General features: G+C 46.0%; 1 protein-coding gene across 1 annotated transcript in view; it reads right to left on the reverse strand.

The window, feature by feature from the left end:
• Nucleotides 1-19,601, reverse strand: part of NUAK1 (NUAK family kinase 1) — a 73,144-nt gene that overhangs the window by 5,012 nt on the left and 48,531 nt on the right. The window contains exons 3-6 of the mRNA XM_027967685.3: nucleotides 18,181-18,332; nucleotides 15,183-15,248; nucleotides 4,317-4,436; nucleotides 2,457-2,589 (exon numbers count right to left, since the gene is read on the reverse strand). Of these exons, the coding sequence (XP_027823486.2) occupies nucleotides 2,457-2,589; nucleotides 4,317-4,436; nucleotides 15,183-15,248; nucleotides 18,181-18,332 (471 nt within the window). The remainder of the gene's footprint in view (nucleotides 1-2,456; nucleotides 2,590-4,316; nucleotides 4,437-15,182; nucleotides 15,249-18,180; nucleotides 18,333-19,601) is intronic.

Genomic DNA, 19,601 nt, shown 5'->3' on the forward strand with positions numbered 1-19,601 from the left:
AGGAAAGAATCCAGGCCCAAGTCCAAGCAGGGCCCCACCATTCTTTTGGTGGGTATCATCTTACCAAAAGGGAAAACAGGTGTAGATTACCATGACTTTCTTTAGTTCTCCAAAGGTAGACTTATATAAATACACACTGCTTGGGTCATTGGGAAAGTATGTCAGCACAGAGAGGAAATTTTAGGGCTAAAATGGCAAAAAAAAAAAAAAGGCTTCTTATCAGAGAGGGAGAGGCAGAGAAGGATGGAGAGGTGCTCATAGCTGGCACACCTGGGCACTGAAAGGTACTGTGCTCAAGGCTGGCCTGAACCCCAGGGCCTCAGCCAGGCTGAGACCCACACCCAGTGCTCACCTCCTGTCCCTCTCTGATATAATCCACAGCCTACCCAGCTGTCGGATCAGAGAGCTGATCTCTATCTGCTATCCATTTATGGCCTGTCTGAAAAATTCCATTTGCAAATTTCTGCTGCCAAAGAATTAAGGGAAAGCCCCAAAGGGATGTTGAGGAGGCCACAGGAACCAACTGACTCTCGCAGCTTATAAATCACCTTTTAAGATCAAACTGTGCTTCCCCAGTGGGAGCTGAATTATATCCCAGGAAGGCGCCACCTCCCCTCTGCTACTTATGCAGCTAATGAGTAGCTGGCAGGGGCCTGGCAATGGTGCTGGGGGTGAGACACACCTCTGTACAGCAACAGGATGTTCATTCATTCGGTCAAGAAATAGTCTCTGGACCTATGTAATGTGCCAGAAACTGTTGGCACCATTTGGCTACTGAGCCAAAAAGGCTACCATAGAGGTCACCCTGAATTTTCTCCAACAAACCCCACAGGTTGGCTCATTGAAAAATATATACAGATGTATATGTGTGTATATCTATATCTTCAGATTCTGTATTTATAAACTTGCCCACTCACTAAGCTAAACTGTAACCCCCAAATCAATACTCAGGGTGCTTTCCACAGAGGAGAAAAAATGAGTTGCCCCCACTGTGCATGTGTGTTTCCAGCTGAGCCAGAACCAGGCAACAAGGCACTGTCTTCTTGTTTCTGCTCCTGTGCTGGAAGTGTCCTTTTCATAACCCATTTAGTCCATGCTTTTCACACCGCTGCCCTTTTTGTTGGTGATCTCACTGTTGGAACGGCCCCCAAGTGTGGTGCTGAAGTGCTGTCTGGCGATTGTAAGGGCAAGAAGACGGTGAGGCGCCATGCAGAGAGAATGTCAGGCGGGTATCAGACAAGTGTCAGACAAGCTGCTCCCAGGCATGAACTAAAGCGCTGTTGGCTGTGAGTTTGATGTTCATGAATCAATAGTATAGTTTAAAAGAGGCACCTTTAAACAGAAATGTACATAAGACAAGGATATGGAGTGATCCATTGACAAAAACGTTGTGACCAGAGGCTCACAGGAGTCGAGCCCTGTATCTTCCTAGGAGCAGTGCTTCAGTATTCATGAATTCAGCATTCACAGCAACTTTCCTGAATTGCCGCAAATAATGAGAATCAACTTGTGTGTGTGTGTGTGTGTGTGTGTGTGTGTGTGTACACACATGTGGGATGTGTGTATATGAAAGGTCTGTTAATTACATTCTAAAATCGACTACCTGTACACACCCCTTCTATACCCACATGATGCTCTCCTGTCAAGAGATGGAGCTTATGGCCTTGGTCACTTTGACTGATAAAACATGGCAGAAGTGACCTTATCTGGCTTCCAAGGAGACATTAAGACCTGGCAGCTACTTCTTCCTCCATCTTTGAGCCCTGAGCTGCTATGTAACAAGCCCAGGCTACCCCCTGGAGGGACAGGCCTGAGGAGGCTGCTCATAGAGACAGCCCACACAGAGGGACCCCAAGATATCCCCACAATTGGCCCCAACCTCAGCTACCATCTGACTGCAACTGCAGGAGAAACCCCAGCCAGGCCAGAGGAGCTCTCGCCAATCCAGGGAACCAAGAGACATGGCTCATCAAAGTCATTTAAACCACTGAGTTTGCTAGGAGGTGGGGGCAATGGGACAAAGTTGTTCTCAGCCATGGTAACGAAACAACACTCATGTACCACACCCGCAGCGGGGCAAGGTGTGAAAGAGAGTAGTTGCCACCCTCCTGCACTCAGAGTCTACCAAGGGAGTTTATGTCTACAGACTGGAAGGGATTTCATGTAATACCTTTTCCAAATTGTGCACCAATAGCGGAAAACAGAATCTAAACATGGTAAGAGCCTTGCCCAAGTTTGCACAGCAAGCAAACAGGACTCTTAGCCTGCTCTGTGGAACAACTGATCTGCAGGTACCACAGTGAAAAGGTTTGGGGAAAGCGGACTAACAAGTCAGCTCAGCAAAGATCTGGGGAGAAGAGGAATAGCAGGTGTCTTCCTTACAGACATCAACACAAAAGTGGGATATGTGAGCTGGCCTCGCCCGGCCCAGCCGCTGGCCGTCCAAAGGCGCGCACCTGAGGGCTGCGTGGGTTCCCGATATTCACCACTGCTGATCTGCCGGATGAGGTTCTTGTGATCGAAACCATCAAAGGGCATCGTTCCGTAAACAAGAGTGTAAAGCAGTACGCCCAGGGCCCAGCTGTCCACCTGAAGCAGAGAGAGACAAGTAGATTCCCTTCCCAAACATCAGCATCACAGACCATGAGCAGCCACCCACAACGACCCCAGGAAGGGAGTTTAGCACCTGGCAGCCAGATTCCCACCATGGCCTGACACCTGATAGGCAGTGCACCTGGGGCCTGCTTCAGAGCCTGACCTTTTCGTTTCAAACAGTCCTAATTCATAGAACTTTCTTCAATAGATGATCTTTGATCCTCACTATAATTTGGGGAAACAGGTAGGGCCCTGCATTATTTTCAGCTCCATTTGACAGATGAGGCCCAAGGGAGTTAAGTGGTTTCTCCAGAGACGCCCCATCCCAGTGATGGAGGTCAGACGGGAACACGGGCCTCTGGACTCCTTACTCAGGAATCCTGCAGCTTCTTCCAATGGCTCAGAGGCTACAGACCCAAATGGCTACAAGAGCCAAGCAGGCAACAAAATGAACAAGGCAAGAGACAAGGTGGGGCTGAAGAGACAAGTGCTGGTTTGAAGGCAAACTGTGGAGGGCAGTCCCCACCTTAAGCAGGCAGCCTCCGCTGGCCAGTAGGGGCCACTTACTCAAACAGGCCCAGCACTATTAGAGCCTCTGGCTCTTCAAGAGAAGTCAGAAAACAGACTTTTATGTGAAATAGCCCATTGATTAATTGTTTGTTCACTTTTTTAGAAAGACTAACGTGGCCAAATAAAGTATGCTTGCTGGCCAGATCACAGGCTGCCAGCTTGTAACCTCGGAAACAGACCATCAGCGATCACAGGAGCATTCGTTATCTATGATAAATTTAGTGTCGAGTTTCTGCAGTTTTGTAAATTGGATCCTAGGCTCCTCTCTTACATTCTTATTTTAGAAAGACTTTACTGCAGTTGACGGAGGCTCTTGGCATCCATCTCTCTACCCTCTTGCCCTGCCCCTAAACACTCTCAAACAGATAAATATTTGGAAGAAAACATTTCAATCCACTGAATGGCTGCTATTTAAAGGATCCTAAGTAGATGATTCTTTCTGCAAATAGAACTATCATTCTAAAAATGAGTAATCAGTCACAACTCACCCATTTTCAAAAGGACATTCTCACATACACGCCTTTTATTGGCCCTGATAAGTTTAGGCATATAGAGAGATGCATTTCTCATGAGTCAGAAGATGCAATTAAAATGTTTCCTTAATCAAAAATACATGCTGTCCAAAATGCATGCAAAAAGATTCACTGCAGAGTGAGAGTTTGCTTTCTGTTTTGCCTGTTTTGTTATAATAGGGAAAAACTATAAACAATCTGTCTAAATCTAGGTAAGTGATTAAATTTATGGTATATGCATAAAATAAGTGTGTCATCACTAAAAACCATGTTTTTAATAACAAATTTAGAAAATATGACAATTTTAAGTTAATAAAAGGTGAGATATACATGTATATAGTGATCTCAATTATTTGAAATATGAGATCTACACTGGGGGGTGGGGCGGGAAACTCTTTTTAAAAACCACATAAATATTAAGTGGTTATCTCTCATGGGGAAATTGGAGGCAACTTTACTTTCTCTTTTAGGCTTTTCTGGATTTTTCTTCCAGATATATATACACACATATATGGCTTTTATAATCATATAAGGTTTTGCTTGCTTGCTTTTATTGGGTTTTTTTTTTTTAAGTATTCCTAGGTTAAGTTCCTTCCTTCCCTCAAGCCCCCCACCTTACACACCAGGCAAGCTGCTTACCTCTGGCCCTCGGTAAGGTCTCCCATTGACAATTTCAGGAGAAGCGTAGAGTGGGCTCCCACAGAACGTTTGCAAGAACTTGTCCTTCTGGTACAGGTTGGAAAGCCCAAAGTCCGCAATCTACAAAGAGAAGTGAGACCCAGAGAGCCTGTTAGCACTGCAGTCACTGTCTGCACTAGCTCCGCTCACACCTCCCAGACTAGAGCATCCGAGGTGCCCCTGGCTGGCTCTGCCAGCTGGGTTGGGTCATCCTCTGCTCTCCAGCCCTGAGCTTTCACAGAAGGACCAGTTCATACAACTGGGCCTGTGACTCCCGACTGCAGTGCTTGGCACCCACTGCATGGTCCATTACTTAAAAATCACTCTGTGCAAGGACTCTCTTCTCACATCAGTAAAGATGTGCCCTGAGAAATACCCACAGAATCACATGCTTGGTGTTTCTGATGAACACTAAAGTGTATAGTTACTACTCTGAGAACTGTCTGCAGCCTACTGAAAATCTCGCGGCATCCATCCATGTGGTATATGCGCCTACCTGTGCACCAGACATCACCTACACACTGATCAGAACTGTGTGGTGCACACCTTGATGAAATGGACCCAGAGCAGCGGGCTCTGTGACACCATAGTGCAGCCCACACTCCACCACCAGCCATCTGTGTGCCATGGAGCAGGGTCACTTAGCCACTCTGAGCCTCAGTCTACCTACAAGAAATGCAAACCCATGATCCCTATTCTGTTCTAGATTGCAGGACTATTGTGAGAATGGTAAGAAAAAACTTAATCAAGGTGAGATTGTGAAGGCCAAGGTGCTTTGTAACTTTCAAGTCTTTAGAGTCCAGCTGAATGTTTTTCTTAACCTTGCTTCTCTTGTATCACACACCCCTTGGAATCACTCTCTTCTCCTTTGGTTTCTTGAAGTGTTTTATTATCCTTCATGGCAGTGCTCTTCTGTGTGTTTGTGTGTGCACCTATTCACATATACATATAAGGTATATATGTTACATGTATACACATATTGTCACATACATATGTATATTATGCATGTATGAATTATCACATACATTCATATATACTACATATGTACATGTAAATTTGTATATACATATATCCTGACATACATAAGTATGTAGTATATATAAAGTCATATATACTATATACTACTTATGTGTGTATGTATATGTCAGGAAACATATATATACAAATATACATATACATATATATATAAATTCACCTTGCATACTAGGTTGAATCCCCCGAGTCAGGCGGCAGGTTCCACATCCACCCCTCATCTTTGTATCATCCACTGCTTAGCCCCTGTCCTCACCCAAGAAACACCTGTCACCAGAATAGGCCTTATATTTTGAAAAGTACAAGATAATTAGTAGATAATACAAAATAATAATAATAAACTTAGTTAACACTTATTGAACAACCTCCAGTTATTAGGCTCTGTTCTAAGCACCTTAGTACCTTACACTCTCCAATCTAATCCTATCTAAAATCCCATTTACACAACAATGTGAATGTATTTCATGCCACTGAATGGTACATCTAAAAATATCAAAAATGGAAGATTTGACATTATGGATGTTTTATCACAATTTTTTAAAAACCCACTGAACAGATGAGGAAACTGAGGTTTAAGAAAATTAGGTTATTCATCTCAGGAGAGCTAACTAGCAAGTGACAATTGTAAACCAGGTGTCTCTAAAGGTTCAAATCGCTGCCTTTTGTGCTACCCATGGGCAATCTGCAAATTCAGCCAGTCTAAGACTGCCTTCCATGCTGAGCCTCTGAGGACTTCTGCCCTACCCTACACACATTTCCACTGGAGGCTTATAAACAGGATGAGTGATTTCATCCATCCAGCTGAGGCTCTGAATGCAGCGCCAAGAAGCCAGTTTTATAAAGTTGCCCCAAATAATGGAATGGCACAGAAAGCAGTTGGCACAAAACCGCACTCAGAAAATGCATCTTGGGACTCAGATTGCACTTAATTGCCTTGAATTTCACTTTCTTATCAAGGCCCCTCCCTGCATGGCTTGCAGGAAGATGGTTAGAAGCTTTATGAAGTATGCCCTGTCAATCAGGACACAAAGGGACCAGCTGCAGCCCTGGAACATTCCAAGAAGTTGGCTAAGGCAGGAGCCGACACAGCACTGTGAATGCTGGTGGCATCTGGGGCACTGCGTGAGCTTCCAAACACACACACACACACACACACACACACACACACACACACACACACACACGAGACATCCACCACCACTACGTGCAAATCCCCACATGCACACCCGAGCGCTCCAAGTCTAGGCATCCTTGCTTTCCTTGTAGCCCTTCTGAGAAGCGTGTTTATGTTATGTCCCACTCCCATCCTTACAGACTGATGTCTATCGGCCTCTCCCAGTAAAACTGTCATTGCTGCTGACATAAAATTAATAGAAATCTAGATTAGTCCAAGTTCCTGGCACTTCAATGGAAAAGCAATATTAATCAACACATACACTTTTCCATCTTTGAGCCACTGAAACTTGGGCTGCAGCTCTAAAATTCCACACTGCATGGAGGGTATAACAACAATAAGACAGGGAATGGCCACCGGTTACAAAACTTCTCAAAGTCTCCATTTCTCACGTGTAAAATGGAGGTAGGAATAGTATCCAACCCCACGATGTCCTGGTGAAAATTAAATGACATAATGTATGTCCCAATTACCATTTTAAGCATTTTGACAAAGTTGGAGCTCAAATACATGTCCCCCCTTTAAATCCACATAGGTAATTTGATTAGCTTCATTATACTCAAAGCAATACTGGTTTTCCCTTGGAAGTAATTAGGTAAGGTTTCTTTTTCAAATACATAGGATTTTTTAAGTGAATTGAACTCAAAAAAATATGAAAGTGAAATAGCACAGAAGATACTAGAAAAAGGGAAAATCCATAAAGAGAATGAAATAAAAGATATTTGGGGATTTGGGGAAATGATTGTTTTAAACATAATAAAACAAAAAAGAATCCCAGAAATGGCTCCAACCTGAAAAAGTCATAATGGAGCTAGTCCTGCCCCCTGCTCTGGAAGTGAAGCACATGGTTAGAGGACTTAAGAAGATAATGTATAGAATAGTAAGAACCACTTTACAGCCCAGGGAACTCCACTCAGTACACTGTGGTGACCTGAATGCAAAGTCCAAAAGGAAGGGGGTGTATGGCTGATTCATTTTGCTGGACAGCAGAAACTAACACAAGCTTCTAAACCAACTATACTCGGGTAAAAATCAATTTAAAAAAGAAGAATCTCTGCTGAAGATCAGAGACAGAAGACCCATGTGAACACTGGGTTCTGAAAGACTCTGTAGCAGAACATCAGTTGTGTATTGAGACTGACTCTCCACCAAGGAGGCATCTGGTTTTGCTTTCAAAGTTGTATTTTGCTGACACACTGGTAAGCTTTGGAGGAAGGTAACCACTTTGCATTTGTACTGCTAATGGACTGCTGCTCTGCCCTGTTCAGAACCACCTCTGTTCAATTCAGCCTGAACTCTGAAAAAGACGTCAATGCTCATGTCCTTAATTTCTGGAGTTTTGTTGTTTTCTAAAGGTGTGCCCTGCTGGATCAAAATCAGAGACACAAACTGGAAAATGATTATACACATTTCAAAAGAATTAGCCTTGCTACAATATGGATGAAACTTGAAAACACTATTTGCCTAAGTGAAACAAACCAGACACAAATGGATAAATATTACATGATTCCACTTATGTGAGGTACTTAAGAGGAGTCAAGTTCGTCAAGAAGCGGGGATGCCAGGATCGGGGTGGGGGATGGAAGTGCAGGGTCAGGGGTGTGGGAATGGGGAGTTACTGTTGAATGGGAACAGAGTTTCAGTTTGGGAAGATGTAAAAGTTCTGGAGGTGGATGGAAGTGGTGGTGGAAAAACAATGTGAATGTACTTAACACTACTGAACTGAACACCTAAAAATGCTAAACTTTATGTTACATACATTTTACCACCATTGTTTTAAAGATTATTGTGAGTAATCCCTGGGAGTTCACCCAATGAAAAAGGAAGTACTGGCTTGCTGATGGTTAACCTCTGAGAAAGAAAGTTGATGTTGATAACATAAGCTATAGTCAGACAGTAACTGCAGTGACTAAGAGGACGTGCACTGGACAGATCAGAGATTGTGGAGCCAGAAGAACCTGGAGCTAGCCTTAGACTTGGCACGGCCAGGTGATGTGGGAACTGCCACCAATTTCCTCAACAGCAAAACAGGAATAATAGTAGAACCCACCTCTAAAGCTGTTGTGAGGATTAAAGACATGTATGTAAAGCCCTGCAATAGCCCTAGTACTGGCCAACTCCATTAACTACAGCCATTAGGATAATGCCAATAGTTTGGTTTACTAAACAACTGTTTGCTCAGAGTCCACCAAAGAGCCAAGAGAAACGATTAACATCCATTTCCAAAATAAGCATGTCCAGCCTTACAGAGGCTGCATCACATGATGGGAAAAGCAAGGGATGCTGGGTTTGAGTGTCTGAGCTCGAATCCTGGCCTTGCCACCTACCAGCTGGGAACCCATTGGAAACCGAGGCTCCCAGGCCCCACCCAGAGCCTACAGTGTCAGCGTCTGCACTGTCACAAGATCCTCAGGGGACTTGCTGGACATCAGCCACTCTGACCCTGGGTTCCTTCAACGTAAGTTAGAGGATGATGGTTACGATGTAACCTACCTCACAGGGCTGATATGAAATCAAATGAATTGGTAGAAGGTAAGTGCCTTAAACCATGCCTTATACATAACAGGCCTTCAGTCAATATTAGCGATCACTACTTCCAACTGAGTCTGTTTCCTTTGCTGGAAAAGGGAATGGCAACAGCCCCAACCACATGCTGTTGTGAAAAGCAAAATCAGACTAAATGAGAAAATCATATAATGGCAGCATTGCTACACAACAGTTGCCATTGTGTGAGTGGTATGTATACTAAATTCTCACACCAACCCTAGGTGCCAGGTACCACTGTTATCCCCATTTTGCAGATGAGGAAGCTGAGGCCAAGGGAAGGAACGTGGCTAGACTGAGATGTGGGTGAAGAGCCGCGCTGGCTGTAAAGCTCCACATAAGGGGGAGTTATGGCTCTCGGGGGGTAAAGAGGACATGGGCTCTCTGTGTCACTCTTCAGGAAGACACACTCCATAGCTCTCTTGGAACCTGGAGTTCACTACTGTGGCTCTTCCCATGACAGCCTTGCTCAAGTTGTCCCAGAGTGAAGGTAGGGAGTGAACCAGTGAGCAGGAGTAAGTGGGCTTGGCTTCTATCTTAAGCTCTAAGATCACACCTCCTCCCGAGACAGACAGGAAATGACGCACCCCAAGCCATCTGAGGAAGCTCCATGAAGCAGCCTCTCAGGGAGGCGCGTTCAACCATGGTTTCCCCATACAGCTGCTCTGGCCACAGCCACCATCGGCACTTGGAGGGTTTCCCCCTGGGCCTGCTATCTGCAGGCCACCTACACACAACGTCAGGCAGCTGAAGCAAGAACGCTTGTAAGTGTGAGGATGCACTGGGATTTAGAGCAAATTTGGGTGGGAGAGTTAGAGAATTTATCAGGTGCCTGGTCTTCACAGTCAAACAGCCCTTAGGATGGTAGCCAGCCCCACTGCTTATCAGCTATGGGAGCCTCATCTGTCAAATGGTGGTAATCAGACTCACCTTAACGGAGGCATTCTCAGAACCAAATGAAATAAGGCATGTGGAAGCTCTGCCACAGGGTCCTGGCCTCTAGCAGGGGCTCAGAAAAGGTTACTTTCCTAGTCTAGCCTCCATGACGTGCCCTATTCCTGTGTTTACTGCTTCTTCCCCTTGGAAGGTCATCATCACATTGGGCTTCCCTGGTGGCTCAGCTGGTAAAGAATCCACCTGCAGTGCAGGAGACCTGGATTCAATCTCTGGGTTGGGAGGATCCCCTGGAGAAGAGAACAGCTACCCACTGCAGTATTCTGGCCTGGAGAATTGCATGGACTGTAAAGAGTCACAAGGAGTCAGACACAACTGAGAGACTTACACTTTTTGTTTCACCCCTTGGAAGGCTGTCATCATATTCCTTTCTATTGAACTCCTACTTATCCATCAAAACCCAGTTCAGTCACCACAACCAGAGCAATGGCTTTCTGATCCTCCCATAGTTCAGACCCACTGCTTCCTTTTAACAGGAAGGTCACAACGGTGCTATAATGCACACAGCAGAGCCATCTGGGCCTGCTAAGAGATAAGATAAGGACCAAAGAAGGCTTTCTGGAAGAAGAGGACTTGAAGGTGAGACTCTAAGGATGGGTAGGTAAAGATCAATAGGAATAGCATTCCAGGTGGAGGGAACTGTGTGTACAAAGGCCAAAAAGCCTAGTGAATTTGAGTTGAGTTCTCTGCAAGGGGCCGTCTCTGACTGCCCCCACCCCCACTGGCCCCTAGCTAAAATAACACCCCCATCCTCCAGCCTCACTCTGCATGGATTTTCATTACCACCAGAGAATTACATGATGTGTTTGTTTATTGTTTGTGACCCCAAATGGAATTCTAAATCCATTAGGGCAGGTACCTTACCTTCCTCATTCACCTCCGTAACCTTCTCATGCCTCATTATTACTACAGCTAGTTTAACAACTGCTAGAGCCTGAGCTCCGAGAAGAGAAGAACCTGGCCATCTGGTTCACTATTAAATTCCCAGCATCTAGCACCACGTCAGGTACACGGTAGCAACTTAGTAAATACTTGTGGTCGAATAAGTAGTGCTCATGGGAGATGTTCAATCTGCTGAACGGATAAGTGCAAGGATGGAGGAGTGAATACAGGCATTCATGGGTATATATGTACCCACACACACACACAAGTGGACAAATGAATAAGCAAATGAATGGATGTGTGAATGCATGAACGCAGCATCCTCACATTCATATAATCAAAGCCCAGAGGCCTATACCCTGAGCTGCCCATCCGGGTCTTGTTAAGCCTCGGGCCTTCCATTTCAACTCAGCCCTGGCCATTCAGAGCCACTCTTATCCGCAAGCAGCGGGTGTTTCCATTGTCATCAGGGGCAACGGGCCATTTCCCCTGCGTCCTTCTTCTCTGAGCTCTGGGAGCTCACCAAATTCCCAGCCCTCTTTCCTGGGGGTCGGTTGACCCTGGTGCCGGGCCCTCTTCTCATTGTCAGGCACTTTAACAGGAGCCATCTATGGGAATTGTCGGCATTCCATTCTCCCAGAGAGTGGGATGCGAATCTGGCCCGTTTTTATTAATTGCAAATTAATGCTATGCTGGGTGTCTATTTTGGTAGACATGCTTCTCCACAGAGGATGGAATGCAACCCAGAGAAGCACATTGCTCTCATTCTTTCTGCCGACTGACTGTGTGAATATTTTTAGAAGCCGCACCCTTGCGCAGTGGCCAGATAAATAATTCCCAACGCCAGATGTGCTCTTTGCAAGTCAACATCAGGCAGGGAAGGGAAGAGGAATGAAACAAGAGCTATGGCTCACACCAAAATTGCAACAACACATGACAAGTTTCCACCAGTAACATTTTTATAGGCTTCTTGGGCAAAGGCCCTTTACCCTTGAAATACAGAAGATGGACCCACCTTTTGAGAGGCACCTGCTGCTCATACTCTGCTGACTGGTAATAGACCTTCAAGGTCAATGCCCACCTCCACCCCTTCCGCCCCCCGCCCCCCGCCCCATCCAGACACTGATGACATGGGATCTCTTGAACTCGGAGGCCAGCTTGCAGCCATGTGTCTGTCTGTCTTTGCTACGAGTGCCCTTTCTAAATACATTTCCAGCAAAATGCTGAGTCAGGAAGAACTGAGCACATGCAGCCAGAAGAGAGATCAACAGCAGCTGAAACACATTTTCAAAAACCTTGGAAGTGGGTGTGCGATGATGAAAAGAGAATCTTCCTGGAAGTCAAACATGTGAATTCTAATCCTGGCTGTCATCCCTTCGCTGCAAAATCCAACAGTTCAGAGTACCTACTGTGTGACAAGCTCTGTGCCACTTTCCAGGGAAACAAAGATACAGTGATGTACTGAGGCAATCAGACTTTGTAGGCCATTGGTTAAAACAGCAGTCAGAAAATGACCTAAAGACTCTTTCAAGCTCTAGGTTTCTCAGATCCTTTTAGGAGTCCTTGAACAAGCAGACGGAAGGGTTAGCATCAGAGAAAGGGAAGGTTATAGCTTCCCAGGTGATGCAGTGGTAAAGAATCTGCCTGCCAATGCAGGAGGCTCAAGAGAAGTGGGTTCAATCCTGAGTCAGGAACATCCCCTAGAGGAGGAAATGGCAACCCATTCCAGTATTCTTGCCTGGGAAATTCTATGGACAGAGAAGCCTGGTGGGCTACAATCCATGGGGTCACAAACAGTTGGACACTGAGCGCACACACACTCTTCTCACTCTCAACATAGGCATTTTAGCTTGGTAAATGCCAGGAGTAGACATTCTTAAAGACTCCTAAGGCAAAAGGACCAAAACCTCAATTTTCATAATATTTAATGTATCTGCTTTTTCCCTACATAATGGTCAGGGACCCTGGATGGAAGACTTGGTCCTGGGAGCTGAGAGGCCCTATATCACTGCACTTTTGCTTTATGTAAATGAGCCATTCTCTCAGGCCTCCTGCCCATTGTTCCCAGCACAATTGCTTTCTGAATGCTAACCATTCTTCTCCTCCATTGGGGAATTCTATGACTCCATAGGAAGCTATGCACCTTATCATTTCTGCGACTACATCATGGGACCAGGAGGTCAAGCTGTACCACAGAACCCAATCCCTGAATGACAGGCTTGCATTCCAGGCCTTGTAAAGACTATGTCTTGTTTTGAGAGCTCTGGGAGCAGACAGCAGGAAGAACCTGCAGAGAAAGTTGCCGGAGTGGGAGACACAAACCCTTAGAATGTGTCCCTTGGAGCAGAACCCAGTGCTCTAGCTGAGGTCTGACCGCCAAGCCCCAGGCGCCGTCAGTGCAGCTGACTTCCTGTTCAACTTCCTCCTGGACAGCCAGCCTTATCAGCAGGTACCTTGGATATGAAGAGTCAAGTGCTAAGAGCTTTGACTGCCTAAATTCCTCACATTTGTCATGGATTGTCCAGGACTAGGCACAGGGCCTGACACATGGTAATGAAGAGATAACCAACAATCCCCGAAGAAATGGGCTGGCATCTCTACTGGACAGATGAGGAAACTGAGGTTCAGATAAATGAACAATTCCTCTAAAACACTGCTGTCAGCAAGGGGCAGAGCTGCATTACAAAACCAGGCCATCCAACCCCAAAGCTGCTTTTCTTAACTTTGACTCACTGAACAGTGCTCAGATAAAGCTAAACAGAGTATCTTGTTCAGTCCTCAAGACAAGCCTGTGGGCATTACCACCTCCCTGCTTTATGGCTGAGGAAACAGGGTTAAGTGGCTCCCCTAAGGTCAAGCAGCTAGTAAACCACACAAGATGGAACTCTTTTTAACCCTGCAGCCACTGCTCCTTCGAGAATCATCCAACCACTTTGCCAGAAATGGAGAAACCTTGAGATTTCACTTCCTGTTCCTAGAAAGACTAATTTGACCAACTGTTTCCTTCTTACATTATGGACTACAGAGAAATATGTGATCACAGCCAACCACTCACCAAAAAAAAAAAAAAGAGAGAGAGAGAGAGATCACCCTGATGTGTCTTCCAGGGGCCTCTCATAGGAATTAGGGTGACTAATGGTTGCCACCATGATCCACGAACAGAATCCAAACAGCAAGGCAACTCCATCCTCCCCGGCAAGGAAATAGTCTCCCGGTGATGCACTCCCCCAACTGAGAGCAACAACCCAAGGAGGGGATGATGCAAGGTCATTCCCATGCCTGGTTTGGGGACCAGGGATGAGGCACTAACGTCACCAGCAGCCAATGAGAGGGACCCCTGGTGCCGGGAGTACCAAGGCCATTTCATAATGAAACCCATGCGGCGAGCTCCCGTTTATTTTGAAACTGCATTTGCTTATTTTGTAGCCATGATCAAAAGGCCATTTGGAGTGCTCTGCGGGAGGCACTGGAACCCTGTTGGCCAGGAGAGCTTTCTCCAGCTCCAGCAGCAGCCAGCAATAATATTCCCCGTAAGAGTCAACCCCATCACTTGCTGGTATGTTCTTTTCCCAACGGCATTTCAGTTTCCCAGTTCCACAGCTGGGGTGGGGGCGCGGGTGAAGGGAGAAGCAGGAGACAGGGGATGGGAGTGACAGAGGAGCGACCGGGATAGATAACAAAAGTGGGGGCCTGCGGGCAAACCCAGCAGAATGGTTCGAACTTGGGCTCAGTGGATCAGAGAGACGTGGGTTCAGACCCCCAACTCCGCTGCTTACCACTGTGTCATTTCAGGACAGTTATTTAACATCTCTGTGCCTGAGTTTCCCTATCTGTTAAATGATATAAATAACAATCTCTATCTCACACGGCTGTTGTGAAGATTCTATTTAAGTGATATCGGGCAAATATGATGTGACATACAAATGCCCTGGGCTATTGTAAGTATTTTGACAGTGATCATTACAGACTATGAGCTTCCCAAGGGCAGGGGCGGTATTTTAAGTCAGCTCCTAGGACAATGTCTCACATGGAGTTGGAGACCGATAAATGCTCGTTGCATGAATTCAACCGAACTGAGGGCTCAAGCCTCGTGATGCTCCCCACCCCACCAGCCAGGGAAGGAAGTGGCTGTCTTATTCGTAGGCTGCAGCCTGGAGCAGTGTTTAACCACCACCCCTCTGCCCCCCGACCAGCTACAATCCCCAGGTCTGGCACATCCATCAGCGAGGCAAGTGCTTTACCTTAATATTACAGTTGTCATCGAGCAGTATATTTTCCAGCTTCAAGTCCCGGTGGACCACACCATTCTGAAATGAGAAGACATGGAGGGAACTGAATGGGAGCAGCTGGGTTGAAGGAGAAATGTGGGGAGTAGGGAGGAAGGGGAAGGAAGGTGAGCAAAGGGAAAAATCTTTGACAGATTAAAGTGCACCAGCGCCGGTGGTCTTCGCCCCCATCCTTCGGGGGCCTCTCTCACTGTCATGAAGTGCCCTGCCAGCGACCAGCACCAGCGACAGGAGAGCATTAGTCACTTGCTGCGTGGTTAAGGGAAAAATGACTGGAATCCATTCTCCCCCAGAGCCTGTAAAACAGCGGGGGGATTCTCTGTGGGAATGTCATTCCACCGTGTGAAAGCAGTATCGTCCCAGGCAGGGGCAGACACCGTCTGTCTGTGATGGCGATTCTCAGGGAAGAGGCAGATCTCCCTGCTGGCGGCTCAGAATGCAGGGCTCACAACCTGGCTTGTCTGTCTACCTGTCTCGCCAACACTGGGTTCAACCTTTTCGGACCCAGAAAACCATGCACAACTGTCCTGAGGTTAACAGAAGCCCTTCCAAGGGTTATTTCCTAAGCAGCTGGGAGGGAAGGTTCTGGAAATCCCTCTCTGCTGGACAAAACTCAATGTGGGGTGAAGAGTGAAAGGCGGAGAGGCCAAGGAGACCAAAGCAGGCCACTGCCATACTGCAGGACCTTTCCATTCAAGCAAACACTGGCGAGGCTGGCTGCTGAGCCCAGTGACAGGCAAGCCAGCCAGTTGAACAGTGAAAAGAAATCCTTAACCAATAGGCCGCTGGTCTATACAGCAGTAACAACTGTCCAGTTCAATTCTTTTTAAAACCCAATGATCTTTTAAGGGGGTGGGTGGGCAGGGAAAGAGAAGAGGAACTGAAAGAACCAGCTACTCAGACGGGGAGATGTTTTTAACATCATTCAGCATAAAAGACCTTTGCAATTGAAGCTGCCTTCTTAGGCAAACCAACTGGCTAGGAATTCTCTTTCATTCAGGATTCCTTTAGTTCAGAATCTGCCTGTTCACAGCTGGTACTTTATTGCTTAGTTTCCTTTCCATTTGACAATTCTTAGTTTCTCCAAAAACACTGACCGAAGAGGCTGAAAACATGTATTTCTACCACTCTTTCTAATTCAAACCTTCAGGGATGTGTTCTGAAATCAGAAATGCACAAAGCAGGGCTCCTGGACAAAAGATACAGATCACAAGATGGCTGATTTTGTTTAAGCATTGGCAGTAGTTTGGTTTACACGGCTGCATTCCTAGTTTTCATAAGATGGAAACCCCATTCATACACAATCCAAGTTTCACACTCTTAAATAATGAAAATAGTATCTATGATGCTTTATGATAATGCATGATGATAAGATACAAAACACTGTACAATCTGAATCATAAGTGCCTTTTGAGTCAGCTAAGAAGTCAACTAATGTTCATGGGTTAAGGATTTTAGACTGTAAATCATTAGAAGATGGTCATCCCAGAGTTACTCTCAATTAACTGGAATATTGAACAAACCAGAAGGCCCTGTGTTGCAACCACTTCAATGAAGAAACTGACTCTAGTTTGGAGGCTATGCTGGATTCAAGTCACTACAGTCCTCAAAGTGAGGGACTGTTCCAGGTGTGACAGTTCTGTGGAAAAGTATGAATGGGATGAAAATCAGGGCTAAAGTGATAAATAATAATTGGGTGAAGTACGGCTTGGAGTTATCTGTGTACTTCACTCCCTTCTGCAGAGGACAAGGGTAGCTAAACTGGGGGGATTAAGAGTGCGTCCCATTAGTTGCGCTGCAATAAACTGTACATGTGTGTACATGACCTGGCTTCCCAGGTGGCGCTAGTGGTAAAGAACCCACCTGCCAATGCAGGAGACTTAAGGGACTTGGGTTCAATCCCCTGGAGGAAGGAATGGCAACCCACTCCAGTATTCTTGCCTGGAGAATCCCATGGACAGAGGAGGCTGGCGGGCTATGGTCCATAGGGTCACAAAGGGTCAGACACAACTGAAGTGACTTCCCACACTCGCACACTTGTAAATAACCTATGTGGATGTAACCTATGCAAGGGAAAGAAACCAGGACATAGAAAGGTTCAGAACCTATGGTCTACTAATTCCAGTTCTGGAATTTCTCTCAAGTCAGTTATTCAAATGATAGAAAAAAGGTTAATGTAGAAAGATGTCAATCATTATTTATAATAACCAGAACTTAGAACATCTAAACATCCAATAATCACAATAATGATAGAGAATATTTAGTAACATAGGAACTTGTTTAAATTAAAATCCTAAGTGAAAAAAGTAGCAAGACAGAAATGTAAAAATGCATACAAAGTGGTGTCTGGATTGGATCCTGGAATGGAAAAAGGTGACTGGTAGGAAAACTGGTGAAACCCAAGTAAAATCGAGAGAGTTTTGTTAATCACTGTATATGAATGTGGGTGTCTCAGTTTTAATGAGTGTACAACAATCCTGTAAGATGTTAGCATCAGGGTAAACTGAGTGTGGTGCATGGGGACTCTGTACTCTCATGGAAGCTCTCCTATAAACCTAAAATTATTAAATAAGTTTTTAATAAATGTGAGGAGTAGAGGGAAGAAGATTGGAAAGAAACAAACAAGCATGTCAATAGTGGGTGATTCCTGGATTGTGGGATTCAAGGTGATGGTGATTTCCTCCTTTCTAGTTTACAAATTCTCTGTATATACTACAGTTACTACAATGGCATCACCGACTAGAGGGACACGAGTTTGAGCAAACTCCAGGAGTTGGTGATGGACAGGGAGGCCTGGCGTGCTGCAGTCCATGGAGTTGCAAAGAGTTGGACACGGCTGAGCAACTGAACTGAACTGATACTACAAAGAACAGAGGTCACCTTCATAACATGAACAGAATCGCGTGGCGCCATGGAAACCACCTGCGGCGGAGGCGGTGGTGGGCGGCCATACCTTGTGACAGTAGTGCACGGCGGAGACGATCTGCCGGAAGAAGTGCCTGGTCTCCCGCTCGCTGAGGCGCCGCCGCTCGCTGATGTAGTCGTACAGCTCCCCTTTGCTGGCGTACTCCATGATGATCACAATCTTATCTTTGTTCTCGAACACTGCGGGGGCAAGAGCGACACACAAACAGCCTGTTTAACCGCCAAGCTCACTTAGGACTGCAGACAGCACAGTGGAGAGAGGCGACGATGGAGATGTCGCTGCACAGGGGGCAGACCAGTCAGGCCATCAACGTGACGAGGAGACGGGCAAGTTGCCCAGCCAGGTGGACAGTGACATCATCGCTGCTGTGACTGGACTCGCCTTGCTAATGCTGCAGGATAAGTGCCTCTCTTCTGAGGACCCCACCCCCCTCACCAGGTTCGTTTCTCACAAGCCCCTCCCACTTCTGCATCTCCCTTGTTGATGGATGATGGGGAATAACAAACACAAGGACCATTTATTAATCACTGGATATGGACCAGCTACCTGGATCCCCAAACGGGTGGCTGAACTTGTCACCTCTTTACTCAAAACCTTCCAGACTCCCCATCTTACTCAAAACAAAACCCAAGCTTCCAAATGTGGCCCCCAGGTCCGACAGGTCCTATGGGCCCTTCTTATCCCTGTTACACATCTGTGCATTTATTCTGTCTGTCCCATTAGAATGTTAAGTAGGCTGGGCTGTTTTATTCACTGAGGTATCTCAAGCATTCACCGCCTTTTGGCAAGGGGGTTAAAATTAAATGAGGGGACTCAAAACTTCATAAATGCATTCTGGACCGTTACAGTAAAACACTGCATGGCACTAAATGCTTCTCTCTGCTCAACCCTGATATTCTCTATCAATGATGCTCAAACTCTGCTAGACTGACCTAGGAGTCCCAGGCAGTCAGATGCCCATGGGGGCAGGTCAGAGGAGGCCATGAAAGACGGGCTCCAGATCCTCAGCTCCACCTCAGCCAAAGCCACTCCACTGCTGCTTTATAAGCAGAAAGCTTGGGGCTTTCACATATGATGTCTTTTGAGCAAGAACAAAATAATCATTGTGTTAAAATCCATCACTCCCAAAGGATATAGTATAAAAATGTTTGTAGGATAACCAAGACCCTCCTTCCCAGGTAGACACCTGCCTACCTCCCTCCAACTCATCAGCTTCTGCCACTCCCTGTCCGGCCCCCTATGCCCACTGATGCCAGCCTGTTCACTGTTTCTCACTATCACACACACACACACACACACACACACACACACACACACACTGCTGTTTCCTATCTCCATGCTCTTCCTTCTTTCTTTACTCCCACCTGTCTGACCTACCAGGGCCCCTCCAACTCACCAGGCAAAAATAAACTCAAATATGGCATCCAGGTTGCCTCCTTTCTACCTCT

The sequence above is a fragment of the Ovis aries genome, chromosome 3, assembly GCF_016772045.2.
Source record: "Ovis aries strain OAR_USU_Benz2616 breed Rambouillet chromosome 3, ARS-UI_Ramb_v3.0, whole genome shotgun sequence".
Classification (NCBI taxonomy): domain Eukaryota; kingdom Metazoa; phylum Chordata; class Mammalia; order Artiodactyla; family Bovidae; genus Ovis; species Ovis aries.